This window comes from Sylvia atricapilla, chromosome 16, assembly GCF_009819655.1.
Source record: "Sylvia atricapilla isolate bSylAtr1 chromosome 16, bSylAtr1.pri, whole genome shotgun sequence".
NCBI lineage: Eukaryota > Metazoa > Chordata > Aves > Passeriformes > Sylviidae > Sylvia > Sylvia atricapilla.
Window position 1 is genome coordinate 14,310,103 of NC_089155.1, and position 25,432 is coordinate 14,335,534.

The window sequence follows — 25,432 nt, forward strand, 5'->3', positions numbered from 1 at the left end:
CCTGCAGAAACCAACCAGGGTGCCTGAGTTTTCCTGCACTTCTTACCAAAAATTCAACTGTTCAACGTGACAAACCAGAGCAGGGGAAGGGAGGTGGCAGGGAGAGATGGGGATCCTCTGCTCTTTTACTGGAGCTCTCCTCCAGAAGTTCTTACAGGAACATTTAAACCCCTTTACTCTACAAACCCACCCTCCCCAGCCCTCACAGGCACAGGGGTCAGGCAGGAGCCCACGGATCAAGCCCAGAAGCAATAACATGTTCAAGTGAGTTCTTTAAAAAAAGAGTTTTATTGTTACAACTAAAATGAGAACTGAAAACTTGTATGGGAGATTGAAAAACTGTACAGTTGTACTCTAACCTGGGAGGCCCAGCAGCGGCTTACACAAAAGACAAGATACCTGAAACTGTATTATACCAAAACATTCAGCTTTTTTGTTGAGTTTTTTTTAAACTTTTTTCTTTTTTATAAAAGTTTATTCTATGGCAATCTGTAAAAAAGAAAGACCTGATGAGTAAATATTTGCTTAAGGCAGATAGCAGAGCAGCTCACTAACTTTCTAACGAGTCTAACATGGATGTTTGTCCATTTCCAAGAACAGGTTACCCAACACCCCCCTGTGCTACGGTATTTACACCCCCCAACTACCACAGACAGTACAGGACAGCAAACAAAATGGGCACAGCTCAGGGCTCCAGCCCTGCCCACGCCTCCCCGGGCTCTGGGCACACTCCCCGCGCCCCACAGGCTCAGAGCCACGCCTGGGACACGCAGAAACAGGCTCCAAGAGGATGCTCAGAGCTCTTCTGTCACCTGCAGGACCTTTGGGTCCAGTCAGCTGCAGGTGAATACCTGTATTCAAAGGAGGGATGCTTTGTTTGCCTGCCAGACCCGGGCTCTGAACCAGCCCCTCTGGGGAAGGTGTCCGGGCCAGGGGAGGGGTGGCAGGGCTGCCTGAGCTCTCTGGAATGTCTGTACTACACTCACTCAGCTGAAAGGAACATGCTGCCACCGGGCACACGGAGCACACGGGATCCCACGGGACGTCATGCCAAGGCTCAGGCGAGTACATGGGCTCTGAAAAACACCACTCAGTCCAGTGCTGAACACAGAGACTCAGCAACCCCCCTCTGAACCACAGCCACTAAGGATCAGGTCATGCAAATATCATTTGGGCACATCAGGAAGCAGGAATATAAGTTCTGTCACCTTTCAAGCACGTGGTGGTTCAGACTTCACATGCACTTTAATACAAAGGGGTACAAACGGCGCCTCAGGGCAGGGTCCTGCCCACGCTGCAGAGAACGGTGGGGACAAAGCAATCACAGAATGGATCTTAAATACACAGATGAGCCATTATATATTACCATTTTTCTATACTCATTTTTTTTTCCTGTTTCCAATAATATAACTAAATATTGACTGATTACAACATTCCTCCTTTCAAGTACTGGTCTGACCAACAGTCTCACAGGTAAAGGATTGAGTCCCAGTACTACCTGAGGATTTATTATTGTACTCTTGAACAGCCCTTGATGCAAGCTTAACAAAACACAGAACAGAAGTAACTCCCACCCCCGCCCACCCCTTCACCTACTCACCCACGGAGGGAAGAGCTACACCTACAGCCAGTTGGCAAAAATAAATAGGGAGTGGAGGGGCTCCGCTGGGCTCCTCCCCAGCCAGGGCTGCACTCAGGGTGGGTAAGTGCTATAAATCCAGAAAGACTTTAGAAACCAAACAAATCAGTGACACTGCTGCAGATCAGCTGTCGTGGGGCAGGTTCAGTCACCACAGCTCCCAGGAGCGAGTTGGCTCCTGCTCCTGCACCACGACACCAGCAAAGCCACCTTCGCCGTTATTGTTTAACCATTAATAATTCGGTATTCCCCCGAGGACCAGCACTGGTGCAATGCTGCCTGCCGGTGCCAGTCCTCCCCACGCAGCCCAAACTCCCTCAGCAGCACTTTCCCCTGAGCCCTGGGGCTGTGGGGGCCAGGGGCTGAGCCAGGACTGGGCTCTCTGCTGTGAACACAGCAGGACACACCAGCCGTGTGCTGCCATCACCGGGGCTGGGACAAACATCCCCAGGGGTTTGTCCAGAGCCCAGGCTCCTGCTGCCCCAGCAGGGACTGCTCTGGATCTCCCCACACTTCCCTGCTCAGAGCCTGAGGGAGCAGCTGCAGAGTGAAACTGCCTTTTACATTCCAAATGCTGAGGTTTAAGGACTGGTCCTTCCACGGGCGCGGGCCCACTGCTGGTGGACATGGTTTGGTTGACTTTCCCTTCCTGTTTCTCCCCCTCCCCTCGACCTCTCCCAACCCAGAATATAAAAGTAAAAACAGCTTTAGAAAGGATGGTGCAATGTAAAGAGGCGTATGTGCAAGTAGAGTGCAACAAAAGTCAATGAGGAGATACACTTAGTAAAGAAAAAAAAAAAAAAAAAAAAAAAAAGGAAAAAAAATCCAAGAGCTGGACATGTTGGGATACCCTGAGCAAATGCAGAAGCCTGGTTCTATCAACACAAGTAAAACAATCAGCTCTTTAAGAACAGTTATGCCAAGATTAAATATATCAATACCACAGGCACTGCCCACAACTCAGTCTTTAAAGATGAAGCAAGTTTAAAAAAAAAAGACAAAAAACAAACCAAAAAACCAACCACAAACACACCTCCCCTTCCAAAAGTTTACATTCTTCAGGTATGTGGGTTTCTTTTTCTTTTTTTTTGGGAACTTGTCAATGTAAGTCATGTATTTGGTTACAACACTTGGAGAGTACAAGCAAGTTTCACTTGTGTCTAGTTTTTCTGAAACAAAAGAAAACGAACTGGCTTTTTTTTTTAAAAAAGGCTAAAAACAACAATGTGTTGTAATTCTATTATTCAGTTAAAAAAAAAAAGGAAACAAATAAAAAAAAAAAAAAAAAAAGGAAAACAGACTATTTGGCATTTTCTCTGCTTACTCCTGAATATTTCAAGGCCCTGAGATTACAAATACTATGTTCTTGGGACCACAGGGCTGGATCAAAGCCTAGTGCATCGATTCTGTGATGGAGCCCTAGCCCAGCTCTGGCCTTTCCCCCGAGATGTCCCTCTCTGAGCCAAGGCTGCCCCTGGAGGGGCCGAGGGCTGGGCGTGGGCCGGAGCGGCACCTGCCCCGGGTCAGTGGAAACACACCCTGTAGCACAGGTAAGCTCCTGCCGTGAGGAAAGTGAACATGCAGATGTTCACCAGGAAGGGTTTCCAGGTGGCCACCACGTTCTCATCCTCCTCCTCGGGGCTGTCCTTCGGGGGCTCGTCCTTGCGGGCCGAGAGCCGCGCGCTGTCCCCAACAGTTCTCCTGCGGGCTGCAGTGTCCTGGCTGCTGCTGGGGACAGAGGGGGACAGTCAGGGCTGGCCAGGGATGGACATGCCATGCTGGATTGGCCACGGAGGACAGAGGCCACACAGCTGCTCCAAGAGACCACAGAGCTGGGAATCTCTCGGAGCTGCAGCAGCCGCCGAGGCACAGCCTGTCTCCAGCCAGGACACATCTGGCTGTTCAGCAGAGGTTTAGGAAAAGCCTGGGAGGATTCTGTGCTCTTTAAAGAACAGGCTTTAACCACCACTGCTTTCACTGCTCATGACAAATCTGCACCAGGACAGGCAGTGAACAAACCCCACTCACACCCACAGCCGGGTCAGGGGAACACCAGAGTTCTAAACTCCAACCTGCCCAGAAACCAGACAGGGACGGGATGTGGCTGCTCCTTCAGCCCTCATCCCCAAAGAGCACCTCAGGGTGGAACTGAGTATCTCCTCCCTTTGGTCACCCCCAGAGCCCAGGGGCAGTCAGAGCTGTACCTGTCTGTCCCCAGGGCAGTCAGAGCTGTACCTGTCTGTGCCCAGGGCTCAGGGGCAGTCAGAGCTGTACCTGTCTGTGCCCAGGGGCAGTCAGAGCTGTACCTGTCTGTCCCCAGGGCTCAGGGGCAGTCAGAGCTGTACCTGTCTGTGCCCAGGGCAGTCAGAGCTGTACCTGTCTGTGCCCAGGGCAGTCAGAGCTGTACCTGTCTGTGCCCAGGGGCAGTCAGAGCTGTACCTGTCTGTCCCCAGGGCAGTCAGAGCTGTACCTGTCTGTCCCAGGGGCAGTCAGAGCTGTACCTGTCTGTCCCCAGGGCTCAGGGGCAGTCAGAGCTGTACCTGTCTGTGCCCAGGGCAGTCAGAGCTGTACCTGTCTGTGCCCAGGGCACTCAGAGCTGTACCTGTCTGTGCCCAGGGCAGTCAGAGCTGTACCTGTCTGTGCTCAGGGGCAGTCAGAGCTGTACCTGTCTGTGCCCAGGGCAGTCAGAGCTGTACCTGTCTGTGCTCAGGGGCAGTCAGAGCTGTACCTGTCTGTCCCCAGGGGCAGTCAGAGCTGTACCTGTCTGTCCCCAGGGCTCAGGGGCACTCAGAGCTGTACCTGTCCGTCCCCAGGGCAGTCAGAGCTGTACCTGTCTGTGCCCAGGGGCAGTCAGAGCTGTACCTGTCTGTGCCCAGGGGCAGTCAGAGCTGTACCTGTCCGTCCCCAGGGCAGTCAGAGCTGTACCTGTCTGTCCCCAGGGCAGTCAGAGCTGTACCTGTCCGTCCCCAGGGCAGTCAGAGCTGTACCTGTCTGTCCCCAGGGCTCAGGGGCAGTCAGAGCTGTACCTGTCTGTCCCCAGGGGCACTCAGAGCTGTACCTGTCTGTCCCCAGGGCACTCAGAGCTGTACCTGTCTGTGCCCAGGGCTCAGGGGCAGTCAGAGCTGTACCTGTCTGTCCCCAGGGCAGTCAGAGCTGTACCTGTCTGTCCCCAGGGCTCAGGGGCACTCAGAGCTGTACCTGTCTGTGCCCAGGGCAGTCAGAGCTGTACCTGTCTGTCCCAGGGCAGTCAGAACTGTACCTGTCTGTGCCCAGGGGCAGTCAGAGCTGTACCTGTCTGTCCCCAGGGGCACTCAGAGCTGTACCTGTCTGTCCCCAGGGGCAGTCAGAGCTGTACCTGTCTGTCCCCAGGGCTCAGGGGCACTCAGAGCTGTACCTGTCCGTCCCCAGGGCAGTCAGAGCTGTACCTGTCTGTGCCCAGGGGCAGTCAGAGCTGTACCTGTCTGTGCCCAGGGGCAGTCAGAGCTGTACCTGTCCGTCCCCAGGGCAGTCAGAGCTGTACCTGTCTGTCCCCAGGGCAGTCAGAGCTGTACCTGTCCGTCCCCAGGGCAGTCAGAGCTGTACCTGTCTGTCCCCAGGGCACTCAGAGCTGTACCTGTCTGTGCCCAGGGCTCAGGGGCAGTCAGAGCTGTACCTGTCTGTCCCCAGGGCAGTCAGAGCTGTACCTGTCTGTCCCCAGGGCTCAGGGGCACTCAGAGCTGTACCTGTCTGTGCCCAGGGCAGTCAGAGCTGTACCTGTCTGTCCCAGGGCAGTCAGAACTGTACCTGTCTGTGCCCAGGGGCAGTCAGAGCTGTACCTGTCTGTGCCCAGGGCAGTCAGAGCTGTACCTGTCTGTGCCCAGGGTTCAGGGGCAGTCAGAGCTGTACCTGTCTGTCCCCAGGGCTCAGGGGCAGTCAGAGCTGTACCTGTCTGTCCCCAGGGGCACTCAGAGCTGTACCTGTCTGTCCCAGGGCAGCTGGATCTTTACCTGTCCGTGCTCAGGGGTGGAGCTGGCCGTGCCCTGCTGTCAGGAGCTGTCTCCTCCCCGGGGCTGAGCGAGGCCCTGCCCTCCTCCTCCTGGTGCCTGGGGGAGAACTCGGGGTGCTCGTGCATCCTCCCGTTGTGCAGCTCCGAGGTTCTCTTCGGGGGCCGGGGAGGTGGCGGCGTGTGCTCAGGGGGAGGCTCCAGGTCCTCGTTGGAGAGCTCTTTCCACTGCTCCTAAGGGGAAGGACAAGCTCTGTAAAGCTTTTCTCTTTTATGTAATTTTAAACTTTACCACGGCAGAATCTTTATACTCTATCTTTTAATTAACTCTTAAAGTGGCTCTTCGTTTGCATTGAAAAGAAAGAAAGGAAAAACAGACACAAGAACTCCAAGCCCAAGCTATATCCACTACACGAAAAATATATTTGCCATAAAAGCAAGAAACTCCAATCTGCTTCTAAAAAATTTAAGCAGCACGAAATAAAATCTATTTTGCTGGAGTTCTGCTTACCATAAAAAACCCTGATGAATTTAATCATGACACTTAATCTTGAGGCATATTAGAAAACTTGCACTGTCTGAAATGCCAGGGGAGGCTGATGCAGCAGCTCCACCCCAGTCACTGTGCAGCAAAGCACAGCAGGCACCTGCTCCAGAGCAGGGCCTTTTGGAAATAAATAAAATACAGCACTTTAGGTTGTGACGGACTGTAAAGCACTGTACCTAAAACCCCCGTAATATAAACACGTACTGAAGCTGAAGCAAGCACTAAATTTGAGGCTCCTTTCCATCCCGTTCCTCCCACCCACTTGCTGGAGCTGCCAGGAGCACTCACTTGCACTGAAGCATCTCCCATGATGAATTTTGCCCCTTCAATGACAGCCAAGTAGGAGAAGCGGAGCTGGTCTGCAGTCTGGATGAGCCCCATCCTGTACTTCCTCATCTCCAGCAGAACCTGCTTGACGTCCACGGAGGAAGGATCTTTCCGTTTGTCCATCTGCAGATGGAAATGTGAAACACGTTTTCTGCTCTGCTGAGGTTCGCTGCAGTGACTCATCCTGTGGCAGAGCCTTCGTACCACCCTCCACATCACAGAGGGAACGAGCTCACACACAATTGGTATCAGCGGCTCATTACTGGGTCTCCAAAAACACAGAGGGGAAAAACGCTGCGCCTCAAAAACGCTGCCTTCCCTGAAGGCAAAGCCTGTCTTAGTGAATCACTGAAAACCGGAGACTTCTCTTCCCCAGACTCAGAATGGCCTCTGAGGAAGGAGCCCTGCTCTGGGATACACTCCCCAAGAGCCGAGTACAACAGTGGGAACCCCCAGGGAACCCTGCCCAGCTCCTTTCCGGCCCCACCAGAGCTCCCCAGGGCTGCAGAGCAGGGGTGACACAGGCCAGCCCCTGGCCAGAGTGTGCCAATGCATCATCCTCTGAGGGTCCAGCCTTTGTGGAGGAGTGGCTAAAATTAATTAGCACGGCTGCTCTTCAGAGGTTTTTGTAAAGCAAAAGGTTTAATAGGGAAAAATAACAAAATAACGAACGTAACAGAAAACAAATGATGAGCCTGGCACAGGTGTCCGAGAAAACCTCTGAAACCTCGCTAAAACCCTCCAGAAACCCTTCACCTCCTTTTGTGTGCCTTCCTAAACACTGAATGTTCTAGGAGGCACAATCTGTCTTGCAGCCAAAAGAGAGAGAGATGGAAGAAGGGTGACAAGGTCTAATTGACCCTTATTTCTGGCCACTGAGCCAACCCCTGTCAGGAGCTATCCCAGCCTCTGCGTTCTTTCCCTCAAGGAGCGAGTCCTAGCCTCTCCCCTCGGTGACAAACCGGGCTGGGTGTGTGGTGTGGCCGCAGCAGGGCCCTTACCAGCAGCAGACAGGTGTCCACCAGGCAGAAGGTGCCCGACCTGCCGATGCCGGCGCTGCAGTGCACCACGACGGGGCCGTGCGCGGGGCTCAGCGAGCCCGACTCCCGCACCTTGAACAGGAAATTCAGGAACGATGCCGGCGACTCCGGCACGCCAAAGTCCGGCCACGTGGTGTAGTGAAAGTGCAGGATCTCTCGAGTTTCCTGGCTCTGCAAAAAAAACCCAAAAAAACAGGGGTTTGGGAATTCTTTCAGCTTGGGGACACCGCTGACTGGAATTCCGAGGACAGAGTGTCACCAGGCTGAGGGAGCGTTTATAGCTGCACAGCCAAGAAACTAATCACAAGGAGTGGGCTTTTCTTGTCAAAGTGTCCTCTGGGAGCCAAAGGAATTGGGTAAGTAAATTTACTTATTTAGAGTTTAGTTATTTCAGTACAGTTCAAAAGGTTGTGTCACTCCGGACATAAAACTGCCTGGAGGGTCCCCAGGTACATCACATAAATATCCAAGAGTTTAATGTCCATGACATCCCATGCAGAATCATCAAATCCAGGACAATTCACAACCACCAATTTCAAGCCCTTGCTGGTGAGGAGATGAATTTCACCCCAAGGAGAACAGGGACTGGCTGAGAGCCGGTACTCACGGTCAGGTTTTCCAATTCCAGCTGTCGTACTGTGTAGTAGGATTTTATATCTTCAGATATCAGTGTTAGCTTCAAGTTTGTGTCTTCAAAAAACATTTCCTTCTCCTCCTTCCGTGGCCAGTACTGTGCACATTTTATCTAAAACCAAGCAGCAGACACCTAAATGTCATTCCCCACTTCTGACTGAATTGCAATTTTTTTATTAAGGTTTCCCAGGGACTGCTGCATGCCAGGGACTTTACCGAGCCAATCAAACAGGAGGGCAGCACTTTTTGAAGGAACTAAAATACTCACAAGCAGCACAAAAAGGAAAGTCTGCACCCAGACCTCTGATGATGCAATGTGGGGATGCTGTGCCTGGGAGAACTGGCTCCTCCTCCCTCTGCCCTGGGATTGGGATCAGCACCTCACCCCTCCCTCTCTGGGGCTCTGCACATGGCTCAGACCTCTTTTGGTAAGGGTAAACCGTGTGGCCAAACCAAGAGTGGAACATTGATACTAAAGCAAGGGCAGGCCCAAGACTAAGATGATTTCTGACAGCATTTTAATAAATAGAAAACCCCTTCAGCATTTTCTTCGTAGGTAGACTAACAGTGGTTTTGCTCCAACTAATTCTGGTTTATTTTGGAAATACATCCTCTTGTTTATCAGGATGTAGAATGCAGTTAGAATTCTCTGCTTTTTTTTTTTTTTGGATTTGTATTAATGTTAAAGTTATAGCAATTGCCTTTGTGTCTAATTTCCCCATCAATGTGTCTGCAAACAATATTTTGTTGTGCTCCACTCTGAGTCTCCCACTGCTGTTTGCTGAGGAGTGTAAGCACTGCCCTAAGGGATCACTGTAATTTGTTTTGCTCAAAACTACAGCAGTGCAGAGAGGGCTGGAAAGGAAGAAACTATTGAAAAACATGGTTACTGCATCTCTTTTGAAGATTAAATTTCACTTGTAGTACAAAACCCAGCAAAACAGAGAAAAACCCAGACTGCAGTTTATTAAAACACAGCTCATTGCCCAAGAATTTTCCAGATTATTGGGAATGTTTTCCTGATGATGCAAAGGCATGTACCACCCAGTTATCACTGGTGGGTACCAAATACACTCAGTGCTCTCCTCCAGAATGTCCTTATACATGATGACACTTTATTCTGGGCAGCAGTGACCCTGGAGGGGACAGGAGTGTGCCTTGGGGTCCACTGCATGATCAGAGCTCAGGGTGTGCTGGAAACCTGGAGCCCAGAGCTCCTCTCCCCTGCAGAGCCCTGGGAGCTGCAGTCTGTGCACACTGCCAGCTCCAGACCCCTGGTCAGCAGCAGACACTTCCATCTCTGTGGACTCGTGTTTGTGTTTGATTTCAGCCAAATTAATGAGAAATTAGGACCTGCAATTACAAACCGAGTGATTCTCTGACTGCAGCAAGATCAGATCACCAGGTATTCAATTCCAGGCACAATGTCATAGAGAAAACTACTTACAGTCATCCCATGCCATTCTTTGGGTTGGTTTTACTCGGGTTTTTTATTACAGGAAGCCATAAATGTGATGAACACATAGCTAGAACTGGGTGAGTACTTACAGATCCCTTTTCCATCACTCTGTTCAACATGACAACACCGCGGCTTTTCTGTTCCCAAACCATCTCCCAAAAGTGACCACAAGTATTTGGCAAAGGTCCCTGCAGAGACAGAATCCCCAGAAATAAGCATTATTTTCTGTAAATGTCAGTGCATTCTTCCCCAGTAACAGTCCCTGCACAAAGCAATAGATTCAAATGAGTAACAAGCAACTTCTCATTTAAAACTGTCAAAAAAATGCAGGGAGACAGCTTGTAGTTCCATGTTATGTATTTAGCCATGAAAGCATGGTTAACCTTTTCCCCCCATGCATTAGAGGAAGAGAGACACAGCCTTCATTTGTGAGAGCAGAACTGGGAGTAAAAATGCTGCATTTTCTTAGGAAAGGTATACAAAGGTCATGGGGAAATAAACCCCACTGACTAAAAGCAAAAATAACATCTGTGCCAAACCACCCTGCAGCCCCTCATCCTTACTCATGCTGCTTGAAAATTACTTGACTAAATGATAAACATCCAAAAGACTGAAAGGATGCAAAACCAGTAACACACTATATGGCTTTCCAGAATGTTCACAGATTTACTCTGGGACTGAACAAACGATGACTCCTTTTAAAGACAATCTACTCCCAAAGTAGATTTCCTTATAACTTCCTATTTCCTTATAATTTCCTATGTTCCTTTGCTATTTTCTACTCTGAAGTTTGGGGTTGATCCACTCCTGTGCTCAAAGAGAACAGCAGGTCCTCAGACAAAAATGACTGGATTTAACTGAAGCCACTCAAAGCCATGAAATGTGGCACATTTGACTATCCCACACAGAGTTCACCCCTGTGATCAACCCCCCAGCCTGAGAAGGGTAAATGCACACTGCTCTGCCCATTTCTTCCTGAGAAGATTTATCTTTATTCTTTAGAAACAGGAAGGAAGAGCTGTCACTTGAAAATATTAATCCCAGTCTACCTTTATCTAAAGTGTGGCAGGAAGGGGTAAAAAAAAAAAACCAGCCAAGATTAGAGATGAGGACAGTCTCCAGGGAAGGGAACATTTAGGACAAACAAGAGGCCTGGCACAGTTGCTGGCTCTCAGAATAAGACAACAGGGTACGTGGGTATTTTAAATTTGTTACACAGATAGGTGTGGAATTGGCAGAGTCAGGGAAAAGCAGTGACTTTTACACACACACAGATGTTCCTGTGCTTTTAAGCAGCTTTATAACAAAGAAAACAAACAGAAAACCCACGAGAAACAACTCCAGCCACCATAAGAGTTTTATTATCCACTGCCAGCAATTACCTGGGTAAGGATGTAGCTCCTTTGGGCCTCTTCCATTTTTATCAAACTAGCATTGATATAGTCGTTGTCACCTTGGTTTAGCTTAATTCGACTGTGATCAACTGCAGCACAATTAGAAAAGACTGGTTAATGAACACAGAACACAGCACAAGCCTCATCAGATGGTGGGGACAAGCAGCTGGGAAGGGACAGCCCAGGACAGGGACAGCCCAGGACAGGGGCTGCAGGAGCAGCAGAGCTGGCCACAGCTCACACTTCACCTCCCCAGGGCTGCAAAGGGGAAGGCTTTGCCCCTGAAATAATCCCCACTGCAATCTGCAAACCAGATCACACCGACCTATTTATACACTTATCAAGGTGCTGGTTTTAAATAAATCTAATTACACAACTCCTTATCTTTTCAGCTTCAACATTCAAATAGAGCTTGTTCAAGGTTGGTAAAGGTTTGTCTAAGCATATGTTGGGCAAACAGGACAGAGACCTTTTATTCTTACTGACGTTTAGCTGCTGTACCCGACCAAACAACCTTTCATGTACAGAAAAAATTACCAAAATTCAAGAGATACAGCAAAAGGAAATTATTTGCTCTTTTGTTAGTCACTTGCTTGACTTGGGACTAAAGATACCAAACCACCAACCAAAAAACCTCAATACACACAAGGGTACCCTCATCTGCAAGAAAGCAAACAGACTGGGAACAGGATTATCTAAAGGTAAGGAGGAATTTGTTCCTCACAACCTCAAATATTAGAAATGCTTAGTAAAGCAAACCACGTGCAGTATTTCTGTTCCAGATGACTGCCCCAAAGGCTTCAGCAGCTTTTAAGCACCAAGGCAGAGTTCTGTCCCACAGAGCAGCACCCTGGGCTGGGACAGCAGCTGGACACGTGCCCTGGCACTGCTGAGTGTCCCTGAGGGGACACAGGACTGGCACTGCCCTGGGCAGGGAAAGCTGCTCAGAGACCTCCTGGCACCTCCCTGCAGTGCCAGAGCCACTGAATGTTGTATCTGACCAGATCCATTAAATGTTTATCTGACCAGATCCTTTAAATGTTATATCTGACCAGATCCTTTAAATGTTGTATCTGACCAGATCCTTTAAATGTTTTATCTGACCAGATCCTTTAAATGTTTTATCTGACCAGATCCATTAAATGTTGTATCTGACCAGATCCTTTAAATGTTGTATCTGACCAGATCCATCAAATGTTGTATCTGACCAGATCCTTTAAATGTTATATATGACCAGATCCATCAAATATTATATCTGACCAGATCCATTAAATATTGTATCTGACCAGATCCATTAAATGTTATATCTGACCAGATCCATTAAATGTTATATCTGACCAGATCCTTTAAATGTTGTATCTGACCAGATCCTTTAAATGTTGTATCTGACCAGATCCTTTAAATGTTTTATCTGACCAGATCCTTTAAATGTTGTATCTGACCAGATCCATCAGATATTTTATCTAACCAAATCCATTAAATATTATTTCTGACCAGATCCTTTGTGTTGCCTGGCAGGAGCCTCTTCTAGGTGAGAATTGCACAGAAACCACCCCTGTGACTGTAGAAATGCTTTTCTAGCAGAAGAACTCAAAGGTAAAGCAAGTTTCTTTCCACAGATTCCTGCCCAGAAATACAGAGTCAGTCTGTGTGCTGCTCTCGTGTAGCCCTATGGATATAAAAGCACCCTGTGACACAATCTCACAAATAAATAAATACAACAATGAAGAGAGTTGTCTTGGACGCTTGTCCACCTAACAGAATCCTGCCCTTACAAAGAACTTTGAGCAGTGAGAAGTCATTAGAGGTCAACAGTCTTACAAACAATGGCAAAGAAAGTGTACTTACAGGGGCTGACATCTCTGTACCTATTTCTATTTTTGTTTCTGGGATGTTTGGCCACTTTGCATGGAAAATCACTGGCTTCATGCCTGATGTCCTGAAACAAAAGAAAAAACCCCGTTAGGTATGAATCCATCTAATTTCAAACCATTAGCTATTTTAAGACAAATAGCCATTTGACTTCCCATCTTCATGTGAGGGAATTCTGGACAGAAAGCACTTTGGGCCTCAAATTAAGAATGGAGTTTAAATTTCTCAGAGTACAACACCAACATTATTTATTAAAATACTATTAGTTTGCATAATAAAGCAGCACAACATTCACCAGACATTATTCCTTTCAGCTCCTGAAGGAGCAAGGTCTCTGCCCCAAAGCACTTCCACATAAACTGCTTTAAACCCTTGTTCGCAGCATCAGTGGAAATATCAACCCTGCCCCTGGCTGAGCAGCAGTGAGAACATTCACTGTGATAAAGGAACTTGTCTAACCCCTCCTGGCATCACACACACACACAGAGGTGATCTCAGACCACTCCCAGCATTGTCCTGAGTTATCAGCACAGAGCTGCAATGGCAGAAATCCGCTGTACCCAATTCAGGTGGAGCATCTCCAACAGATCACCAGGGTTCTCTCAGCCAGGTCCTTTCAGATGTATGTAACAGCTCAGATATCTGAGACAATTTCAGAAGTCAAAATATAAAGAATTCTGCTGCCCTTGGACATTAGTCCCAATTTGCCGAAACAGAATTTCCTGTTGTAAATAAATACTGTGCAAGCACAGCTCTGCATATAAACAATTATGTACAATGCTCAAGATTTTTTCAAGTGGGCCATCCACTGCAGCACATTACCTGTTTATCTCTTCTGCTGCATTATTCAGCTATGTACCAATTTACCCTGAATGCTACATGTCAGGAGAGGAGCTCTGATTTACATAAACCTGCCCAAAATTAGCACAGTATTCTGAAACTGAAATAAGGGCTGACATCAGCTGCCAGCTTTTTATAACTGAACACATGGCTGCCAGTATTTCTGCTTATGAAGAATGCAGTCTGGAGAATATGATCTGGACTGCCACAGTCTAATATCTCAAACATGAGGCAGCTAAAATGGGACTTTTCAGAGATTTGTCTCTGACACTAGGTTGGTGACTTTGTACTTTACAGAGATTTATTCTTCTGTACCAATTGTATGGGATTAACAAGAGAAAAAAAAAAACCCAGGGAAAAATGGTTTTCTAGATCAGTAACCACATTTCCCTAACGTATGTTGAAAATCCCTAACACCCAAAACCACCACAACTCCCCCCACTCAGGATTCATGTTATAAAAGCATCAAAATGCCAACCAAACCAAGATCACTGAGGGATCTTTCTGTAAATACTGGGCTGTGTTAGCAGCAGCACTAATACACAGTTTCATGTCACAGCATTAACAGACTCGAAAAAAACTGTCCCCTCTTTTAAAACGAAAGGGATCAAGTGCTTCTTTACCGAAATGGAATTAAACAAAGGAACTCTAATACAAAAATATTACACTGGAGCATCCACACGTATGTGCACACACAAATTACTGCCAGGCCCCAGGAGCTCCACAGACTCAAATACCAACAGCAAGTATTTCAGGAACTGAAAGTGGCAATTTATTGTGCTGGGAATAGAGAGCTGGCTATTACCTCAGCAGCAAATATCAGATCTTTCTCAAGATCCCACAGTGCCTAAAGGCACCTGGAGAATAATGGAGTTCCAGGAGATGCTGAACTCCCACAGGCACAGAGAAAATGGAAAGAAAGAAGTCACTCGTGTGCCTTCAGCAGACTATTTAAAAACAGCAGTGTATTTCTGGAGCATGTTTCAAGAAACAGGAAAAACCACAGGGTGGGGGTGGGATGGTAACAAAAGAGGGATGGAGATATGGCAACAGGCAAGCTGCTGCTTCATGTGCAAACCCAGCCAGCACCCAGCACCTCACTGCTGAGCGTGGAGAACAGGGTGAAACAAAAAATCCTGGAGAGCAGGAATGCCTGGGCATCAGACAGGGCATCTCTCCTCAGCACTGGGGCAGGAAAGTGGTTTGGAGTTTTGGCTGGGGGAAAAGTGGTTTGGAGTTTTGGCTGGGGGAAAAGTGGTTTGGAGTTTTGGCTGGGGGAAAAGTGGTTTGGAGTTCTGGTTGGGGGAAAAGTGGCTTGGAGTTTTGGTTGGGGTTGGGTTTTTTTGGATACAGAAGTTGCTAGAAGATCTGAAGTGACCAGAGGAAGTTTATCATCCAAGGTCACTTCCAGGATATGAAGCTGACTTCAGTGGAAATGCAATCGCCTTCAACAGAGAAAATGTCTGGAGAGGAACAACCCAGGAACTACTGACACCACTCAGCTGCAGTTTGGGTAGGCTCAGAACACGTCCACAACAGCACCACCAGGTCTGGAGAAACCTGACTCACTCACAGCACGGAATTATTGTGCTCTGAGGAACCTGAAGCCAGGGATGTCACGAGAACTGAAGGTAGGGGAGGAAGGCAGGGATTTATGAAGTTACAAAACACCTCCTTGAATCACACCCAGTCACACTGCAGAGATCCTGCCCGTCAGAAAGGAAGCTCGACATTTCATCTGAAAGGTCGCGCGGTATAAAACTCCAAAGAGGAAGGGCCAGAACTGCAGTCAGTTTTCCAAAGTCAAGTGCTTTGGGTTTGGAGCATGAGTCACTTCATGCCACTGGTCTCCTGGTTTTGAGCCCTGAGCCCCAAACGCTGCAGGGCTGGAAAGAGGAAGTCTGCTGAAGCCCTGCTCTTCAAAGGGGAAGTTCCTGTAGCTCTGAGCACACTGGGCTCCTCTCTCCCCATCCTGCTCCAGCACTGCAGGAGACTCAGAAACAGAAGATGCACCTCAAAATCTCCAAGGAAATATCCTGTAAGAGCACAGGGAGAGGTGGCCGTGCCATCAGCCATTCAAGCACACTGTGTAGATCTGTGTATCAGTATTTAGAAGAGAAACTGAAGGTTCAGTCTTGGTGTCTTCAGCTCCAGCAGACACACGCCCAGGAAGCCTTGGAGCAGGGCTCAATTTGATCACACTGTTTAATTGCACCATAAACCCTGGAGCAGCTCAGGCTCAGAGATAACCATTTACTGTCATTTTAGCAGTTCTGCTCCTACGGGAAGCAGCAAATGCCAAGATCTTATCAGGGGCTACAGAATTGCTCCTAATCCATCTAGTGAGGCACTCACACTAAGGAGAGCAATTCACAATAAATTATATACAGACTTATATAAAAGAGTAATCTTAGCTTAAAAACCAGGTTTCCTCTAAAAGCTGCCACTGGAAAAAATGACGACACATGATACTGCTGGAAAAGGTGGAAGAGTAAAAAGTTACAACGAAGTCAAGTGGAAGGTGCTCTTTTCCCAAGATATCACTCCGGGCTGGCTTCAGAAGGAAATCCAATCCAATGAGGTTGCAAAGACCAGCAGAGAAGAGCAGAAAAAACCCAGCAAGTGCCAAGAGATCCACAAGAAACCCCTGCTTTACACAAATGGGAAAATCTTCACATTCAGCATGGGAGAGATCAACCCGAGGCCCTGAACTCGCTCCCCAGCAAAAGAACCTCACAAAGATATAAATCACACCACTGCTCACGTAACCCACTTTGACAAGGAAGATTTGATTTCTTCTCCTACACTGAGCTTTACATCAGGATCTTTGGGCAAGAACAAGAAATGAGGATGTAACTCGTAGGTAAGAGGAAGGTCATCTAAAGATCAGATAAATGAGCAGGCAGTTGCATCACACAACGTAAATCTTAACAAGCAGCTGCAGAATTTTAGCCAGCTAAGTGAAATAAATGTGGGTTTTAATACCCTTTAAAAACGTTTCATCTGGTCCCCTAGTTTTGCTTTCAACTAAGATATGGTGGTATTGATTTGCTTACTAATCTCTCTGAAAAAAAAAAAAAAAAGATCCCAGTTGCCTGCTACGTCAGGCTTCTTCCTGAGGTCCAGCAGCACCGAGAGGAAAGGACAGGTTTGTTTAAAGTTCAACACCGCTGTGACACCAGGTTAAACCAAATAAATAAATAAGAAATCACACACTTGCGACACAGTTTCCTAGAAAGCCCCCTGCTAATTCAGCAGTGCCCGGGCACTGGGAGCAGGCTGTGGGGTTTGTGACACCAGTCAGCTGCCGGGAGCACGGAAATAACCCCCAGGAGAATGTAAACTGGGCATGACTGCCCTATTAAATCATATCAACACGTGGCAAAGCGGGCTCATCTTTCCCAAGCCCATATTTATCACGGCTAGCAGGTATTATAGATTGTCTCTCACCACGGACCAGCTCCAACACGCCTCACTGGAGAGGCTCCTGACAGCAAATCCTTTACTGCAGCCACTTTATCAGCGAGGTAAGCGCACACTGTGAATGCTCAGTTTAGCACCTGCACCTGAATGAATGGCTGTCAGCCCTTGGCTCTGCCTCCAGAAGGGAGAAAACCTCAGACTGGTGTCACTTCCACACCTCACCAGTGCAGTCATTTGGCATGTTCCCAGAAGGAAGGCACTGCTCTCAATAAACAGCAATACTGCACAATTCAACTGCTCAGATTCTCACATTGCTTCAGTGCCATCTGCAATGGGGAAAAACTGATTTCTCACTTCTGGTTCTTTTCAATGTTGCAGCAGAGACAGGGAATCAAAGAGCTAAACTTCAGTATCAGGTTAAAGAATTACATGCGACTTCTCAAATTTCAGTAAGTTCAAAATATAGTTTGTCCTTGAAATTTATGACCCATAACAGAAGAAGTTCAGAGCTGCTGGCAGGAACACTCCACTTCTGCTGTTTTGTAGCCATGTACTCACTGCCAAAACAGGAAACAACTGAATGGAGCGTCGGCGTAAGAAAACAACTCAAGTTCCCTTCTTCTTCTTCTTCACATCCATCTCTGTTTCTCCTCCCAGATACTCAATCTGCCCCAGAAGCGCATCTTGGACATTATTGGAAGGATAGAGACATTTGAGAATGTGAAATGGCTTTTTCTTGACAGCTGCTGTGCAAAAGCAAAGCTTTGCTATCTGTATCATCAAACAAAGCCAGTGCCAGGAAATAAACCACACTCTCATTAAAGTGTCAAGAGGTTCTAACTCAGTTGCTCTTCTTCTGAAAGAAAAATAACCACCAAGATGAGATCCAGATCTTAATTTGCCCAAACATTAGGGGTCTCTCCATGAAGAGTTTTGGTTTAACCTCATCTCCCATCGACTGGTGTATCCCACAGACCAGATATCCACAGAACTCCTAAAGGAATTTAGGCTGCAGAGCAAATCCAGACCTTAATTTGTTTGCAGTATGGGTTTTGTGTGAGTTTAAAAACGTATCATTGCTGGCCTGGAGGGTATTCCAGGCTTCACACACTGACAACTGTGGTTATAAACAGTCCTGCTTTCCTAGTTACCTCATATTTTCAATCTGACATCTCACAAGCTGTCTAAGAGCATTATAGCTTTTACAGAGCTACCACCACCAAAAACCCATGAACAAACCCCAAAGATTTAGAGGCTTCAGAGGAGAGAAAAAGACATGAACCCTGCAAATGCTAGAATGTAAAGCAATTACAAAAACACTTCCCACACCTTTCCATGTGCTGCATAACCAAGGTATTTTGTAGAATTTAGACAAGCTACAAACAGTATGTTTCAAATTGGAAACAAAAGGACAAGAAATGCCCCCCACTGCAGACAGTTTGCAGTTTCCCAAGGGGATCTCTGACTTCATGGAATCATTTACCATGGGATTTTTACCTGCACTCGCTCAGGGTCCTGGACTCTCTTTAGAGACACTGTTCTGAAAACCTCAGTCAAGGTGAAGAAAGCAAGACTGTACTATCTCCCCCAAACCTCGCCTAATCCATTATCACCATTCCCCCAAATCTTGTGCAGTCCATTACCACCACACACTCTTAAGACAAATGAACTAATTCGATTAAGATAATCAAATATAAATCTTGCTTCCTCACCAGGTAAAGCATTTCCTTTTCTCCCATTTCTGACCCCAGTGTGTGCATCTGCTGCAGGACTCTTGTCTCTGAACACATCCTGCTCCTCTGTGCAGCTGGGCATGCTGGCACACTGCCCACTGCAAGGACACAAATCTGCAGAGTATCTGCCCTTGCCTACAGCTGAGCAGCAGTCTGAAAGGCACTGCAGAAGGAGGTCTGGACCCAGCAGAGAAGGACATTATCACCTTCTGCCTGAAGAGAATCCAGGCCATAGTTTAGTACTGGATCCAGTGTCCCAGCCGAAGGGCCCCTGGACCAGCTGGGGACATCATTAACACACTCACCTAATGAGCTGTGCCAGCACACTGCACTGAGCAGGAGCACACACACACACAACAGGCTCTGTGGGCTCCATGAGTAATATCACAAGTGGGTTTGAGAGCAACCAGCCCAAAGTGTCTGAGCTCCACTCCTCCTGCTAAGCCTCAATGAAGATCTTTAAAAAGAGCCTTCACTTTGGGTTAAGACGTGCACTTCACATGCACTGAGCTACAACCGAAACCTGTCTGTGGTGTTGGTGTCCTTTCACCTTTTCCTGGAAAGTGTGTTGACTAAAAGCCAAACAAACAGCACAGCACTTTAGCTGCCTAACACACAAACACCGCAGTCATTTCACTCAGGGCAAATATTTTAAAGAAGCAAAATAAGACTGCAAATGTTCAATTTATTTTTTGAAAAAGAAATGCCAACATTCGTGTAGTTGCCTCATCAGGAGTTTAAACTCACACAGTTGCAGACCTACCACAGCATTATTTTTAATCCTTTTGGAGATTACAGGAGTTGAACACATCTAGGTTACCAAGTGGTATCTTAAAAACACTGGTGACAATAACAGGTAACTGGCCAAGCCCAGTATTCCCCATCTACAGTCACATCTGCTCATCTGTGACACGCAGAGCTCACTGAAAAACCAGACCTGTCACTGAAAAAAGGGCAGTTTGCAATCCCCAAGTGACCTAAACCTTGCTGAGATCATTTTCAACACAAGGCACCAGACGTGAGAGAGCTGCCTGCCCAGCACACACCACGACCAGAAGGTCCAGAGAAACCCAAACGCTCCACCACGAGGCGCATTCCCACAGCAGGGCCAAGGAGCCCAGCCTCTCTCCTGCTGGGGTATGACATGAGCCATGAAGGGATAAAAGAGAGAAGCCCAACCCAGAGCTGTGCAGCCAAGGTGACTCCCAGAGCCTGCAGCTGCCACCCAACACCATCACCGTCCCTCCCCAGGCTGCTTCTGGGAAAGGAGCTGAAGGGAAAGGACAAGTGTTCCCAAAACACTCCCCAAACACCACCCACACCTCCCTGGGAACACCACCTCACCACGCCATGAGCTTTCCCTTTCAGCCCTAATTGAACCTGGAAGCACCAGGGAGTTGAGTCAGGAGAAAGGCTGTGGCTCCTCGGGGACAGGGACAGGACCTAAAATACACAAGACCTGAGCAGCACCTGTGGTGTGGCTAAACCTTCCAGCTACCACAAACTCATCAGCTCTCCTAAATCCATCATTTTTGCTCATCCAGCAGAGATAAATTGTTTGTTAGGCTTTGGGACATTCTGTGGCAATCCTAACAAGTCAGAAAAAGTGAAGATTTTTTTTAAATGGTCTCCTAGTGGTGATGTTGGGGCTTTTTCAGTTTGATTTTATACCCACATATTTTAGCACCGGGACAATTGCCTGAAAGGCACAGGATTCCCTGAATGAGATCAGCAGGATCTGAAACCCTGGATTTAGCAAACAGGACAGTGCTTGTGACACGTCTCAGCCCGTTCTGCAGCACTGCTTCTGTCAGAGACATGAGAAGGTTCCAAGAGGAGAAAACAGACACCTCTCCTGAAAGGTGCCACTGACTACATTAAAGGGGTTACCAGTAATGAACACCAAAGAAGTTTACATTACCGCTTGAAAACAGGAAATAATCTGACCTCAGAAATTCTGATGGGTGCTCAAAATAAGCATTACAAACTCGGTGGAATCAGAGATGTCTACACAGAGGCAATGAGAGCAAAACCCTTCTCTGATGTCAGAGAGGCTTTACACAACCACACATCCCTGAGAACAGAAAATCTGAGCTGCCAAAGAGCTCCACACTTCCCATATTTACTGATCAAGCTCTTTACAAACACAACGACTTGACTTGGCACCTTGCACCACCTCCCAAAACCACAGTGAGTAACAGGGGAAGCAGGAGACTTTGTACACTCCAAGACTTACCATCAGCTCCTTTTTGTTACGCCGTTAACACAGCAGCAGCATCTGCTGCAAGGGGAGAACAGGCTGGTTGTGAGAACGTGCACACACACACTCCTCTGCTCACAAAAATACACTGCTAGGCTTTACAAAGCAAAATACCACACATATTTTCACATCACTGCCACTGTCCTTTGAATACCCTAATGTCAAGTTTGTTGTTGTCGTTCCATTTCAAAATAAACATCACCTCTGCCTTCAGTGCAGAAAGGCTGAAGGTTTTCAGTGAGGAGGAGAGCTCATGCTGGAGCAGGGGTTTTCACCTGCACTGTCCCCTGGTGCCCTCCCCGAGGAGCAGAGCCCTGAGAAGCCCCTCCAAGGACGGGCAAACACCTCTCGGCTGTGGAAGGATGCTCCTGGGGCTCTCCAAGGGGATCAGCTCTCAGCTGGGACACTCCAACTCCTCAGTTTCTAACTCAGCAGGCAGTGTTCCTCACTGCCATCTCAGGAACCCAGCCCTCTGCTGGAACACACAGATGTGCTGGGACATCTCTGGATTCTGCTCTCGGGAGTGAGGCCATTCCTATGGGCAGGTTTTTTAGGCTCTTGTAGGAATGCTTTCTCTTCCCTGGCTCCTGGAGCAAGGGCAGGAAGCTTTGGATGAGCTCCCCTACCCCACCACGAGCACTGTGGAAAAAAGAACTGGCCCTGGCAGGGCTGGGGATCCTGCATTCCTCCTGCATCTCTGCTGAGAAACTCCCAAAGAAATACAAAAGCACTCCCAGATGAACTCTCAGTGGTGGATTTTCCGTGATGACACGAAGGATTCTCACCTAGGAATCAGGACTTCTGGAGTCTGCCTCATTTTTATTTTCTTGGTTTGAGTCGGTTTGAAAGTCTCTTACCATCATGGAAACAGGATTTTGTGAAAACAGAATAAATTTGCAAGGCTCATTTTCTACCCGCAGCACCGACTAAAACTAAACTCAGATCTTATCTCTTATAATTTATAGGAGAGAGCAAACAAGCTATTGGTGTTCACAGAAGAAAATACAGATGACAATGGTTTTTCTTCAATACTTATCTGCAGTTAAACGAGTTATATATGCATTGAGAAAGTACAGCCAGTTAAAGCAGTTTTAGATACCAGGCTTGCCATATGCTATGTTAAAATTAGACTGATTTTTTTTTTTTAAACAAATTTATGCATGAAGTAGGTCTATTCAGTACACGCAGATTTTGAGGAATGCTTTTTCTCATCCAGTAATCTTTGCAGAAAGTTCCAAACAAAGCTTAGCAGAAAAAAAGAAACTAGTTCAGAATGTGATTTTGAAGGTATCTTCACAATATCTCACTGAACTGCTAACACCTTGTTTGATTTAAAAAGTAATGGCCTGGTTGCACTAAAAATGCTTATCATCAGGGTGAGAAATACACAACAATATAATTTTTAGAAATAATAACATGGGTACCATTGAAAACTAGAGACCTTGTAAGACGGCTAAAAATAGCAATTTGAATTCCTAGCTTAGTCAGCTTGGCCAGAAACAGCTGTGTTCACTGGAACCTCCAATTAGTTTGCCTATTATAAGAGCCCCAAAGATTTTTTCCCTCTCCAAAACCTACTAAATTAGCCATCACAGCACAATGCTGTTACCGCACCAGATGCAACAGAATATTCAGACTTTGGAGACTTCCCACTGCTCTTTCTGAAATGTTTCATTTATAAAGGCAAACATTCCCATTTGATAAGGTAAAGGCCATCTCCCCTCTACCTGGAGCATTCAGAGGAGCCTGGAAAGGTAAAGACAAGGTCCAGTTCTCAGCTGCTTCAGATGAGAAAGAAAGGCTTTGGTTCTAACACAACTGTTCATTACCTCAAAACACTGAGCAAGCAAAGTCAGAATTTAAAGCAAATTTCTCTCATGGCTAAGTGCTGTCCTTCTGCATAAATAATTTCATTCACACTGGGTACTCCAGAGTGAATCTAAGAGCTAAACTGAACTTTCCAATGTCTCTGCACATGTTAATGAAACAGTCACACCATGACTACAGACCACGACAGTGTTATTTTTCTATTTAGAACACTACGGGAAAAGCAACAGCCATATTTCCAACTTCTTACTAATTCCACCAAGATTCTCCAAGTCATAAGGTTGTGTGTAGAGGAAGGGAGTGGAGGAATTGTTATATAGGAAACCGTGAACTCTGCTTTACCTATTAAAAAAATACCGTCATCTTATTCAGTGGCAAACTTCATTTCCTTGAGGATGTTTGTACTGTGTGCAGCTTTACTGGCTTTCTTGAGATGCAGGCTTTAAGTCAGATGTATGAGGGGGAAAACTGAATTTATTTGGTATCAAGGAACCCCATCCATTCAAAATCATGAAGCATCTGTTACACAGGTACCAGCTCCATAAGGTAAGTGGGTCTCCCCTCTGCATTCTGTTTGTTCCCTGCAATGAAGGGTACAAGACCAAATCCAGCAAGTTCTCATCTGGGCCAAAAGAATGTCTCACCACGTTGGCCATTAGAAAGCAGACAGGCAATGGAACGACAGATTCATTCTGCCAAAGCGTGCTCATTACACTGCTACGAAAAGCTTTTTATCATTCCTAACCTAACAAGATTCCAAGAGTTTAAAGAGAATGCACAATTACCAGGATTGCACAATGCAGGTTCATGCCTCTGCACGCAGGGAAAGGTCAAACTGGAGCTTGGCTCCTGCAGCAGAACCAGCAACCAGCCCTGCCTTCAGTACCTCTGGTTCTCAGCACTGCCCAAACCCCTCTCTGGGAACTTGAAATAGCTCTAACTGCTTCACTACCATCTCCAGAAAGAAGTTTTGAGTATCTTTTCTTAAAAAAGACTTTCGGACAGCAACTGAAGGAACTTGCTGGATTACAGATTTGCATGAACAGCTTGTTTCAGTTGGGATCTGGTTAACGTGGAGGTTGCAGTTATAATCACAGATGCCCACTTCACTGTACTTAGAATATTCAAATTTGGAAAGGAAAATCGTAGTGATGATTAAAAGCACACTGAATTCACTGAATGGTGCAACCTACAGGTTGCCAAGCTACTGCAATGCACACAAAAACCTGCTGAGAACAAACAGTCCTGCTGAAAACAGATGTTAGATAAAGCAGAATTAGGATACTCCTGGTTTTCCACATGACTGTCTAATTTGTGTTTAGGAAAGCAATCCAACTGAGCTAGGTTAATATTAAACCTTGCAGCACTCTGAACCTGAGCTGCTCAGCTCCCAGTCCACGGCCCAAACACAGTTTTGGGAAGTTTTGGGTCAGTTTTGGTGTATCCTGCAGGGGCAGGGTGATGGGCACAGCAGGGACTGTGCAGACCCCTGCCTCTGGGGCAGGATGCTGGACACCTCTGGTCTGTACCAAGGTCTAACACGAGCTGCACATCAAAGCACAATGTTTATGCCACTACTTCCAGAGCAGTAAACTGCTCTAAGGGTCAGGGAGAAAAAGCCAATGTGCTTTTTGGAAAGGGAGATTTAACCCTTAAATACAGCAGAGATGTAGATGTGTAAGAAAATCCTCCTAGGGCCAACAAGCCTGGGAACTGGCATAGAGACAACCCCTCCCATAACCCCAAACCAGCCAGACCTTACAAGTGAAAATGTATTCAGTATTTTTGGTTCTCCAAGCTGCAAAGCAATGCTTCAGGACACTGCCAGAACCAATCCTGTGTTCTGAGAGGGTGTTTAACTGTCACTACAGGGACAGAGAGTTTTCATGCCCAGCTGCACACGGCATCTTCCCATCTGAAAGCAACTGAGAGTTTATAAAAACAAATGTCAGTGTTAAACAGGGACATCACATCATCAAGGTAAGTGCTCACAGACAGCCTAATGCAGGCCAGATTAGCACTCTGCACTCCAGCACATGAAAAAGACTGCAAAACTTGACAAGCCAGGCCTTCAAAGGGCTGCTCAGTGCTCCCCATGCTAATGGAGCAGACTGCAGAGAGAGCCAGTTGTGCGCATCAGATGAGATAAACGCTTCTGCCACTTCAGACATCTACTCATCCTGCTGCTTTACAATAATTAATTCTGAGAACTAAACCAGCTGATTTAGGCAAGCCAAGCAGCCCTCACAACTCCCACCCCTGGTAGTGGCAGCATCCTCTCTGGAAACACATGACTCCCATTGCTTCCAGCACTCCCTGCCAGCCCAGACAGGGCTGCCCTGAACCCACCACACCCCAGGCTCCACCAGACTCTTGCTCATCGTGTTCCATTTCCTGCCAGCCAAAGCCAGCTATCAGCTGTGACTGACTGAACGTGCTTTATCACTTGATGTCTA

The 25,432-nt window shown here is 47.2% G+C and overlaps 1 protein-coding gene across 2 annotated transcripts in view; it reads right to left on the reverse strand.

Annotated features, from left to right (window-relative positions):
• Positions 1-269: 269 nt before the first annotated feature.
• PTPN1 (protein tyrosine phosphatase non-receptor type 1) overlaps positions 270-25,432 on the reverse strand; it is a 33,479-nt gene continuing 8,316 nt past the window's right edge. The window contains exons 2-9 of one of the 2 annotated variants that reach the window (XM_066331000.1): positions 12,870-12,960; positions 11,010-11,110; positions 9,717-9,815; positions 8,143-8,280; positions 7,497-7,706; positions 6,457-6,618; positions 5,626-5,855; positions 270-3,364 (exon numbers count right to left, since the gene is read on the reverse strand). In XM_066331000.1, coding sequence (XP_066187097.1) covers positions 3,163-3,364; positions 5,626-5,855; positions 6,457-6,618; positions 7,497-7,706; positions 8,143-8,280; positions 9,717-9,815; positions 11,010-11,110; positions 12,870-12,960 — 1,233 coding nt within the window. In that variant the 3' untranslated portion in view covers positions 270-3,162. Of the gene's footprint in view, positions 3,368-5,625; positions 5,856-6,456; positions 6,619-7,496; positions 7,707-8,142; positions 8,281-9,716; positions 9,816-11,009; positions 11,111-12,869; positions 12,961-25,432 lie in introns of both variants that reach the window. The other variant, XM_066330999.1, reaches the window with a different exon arrangement.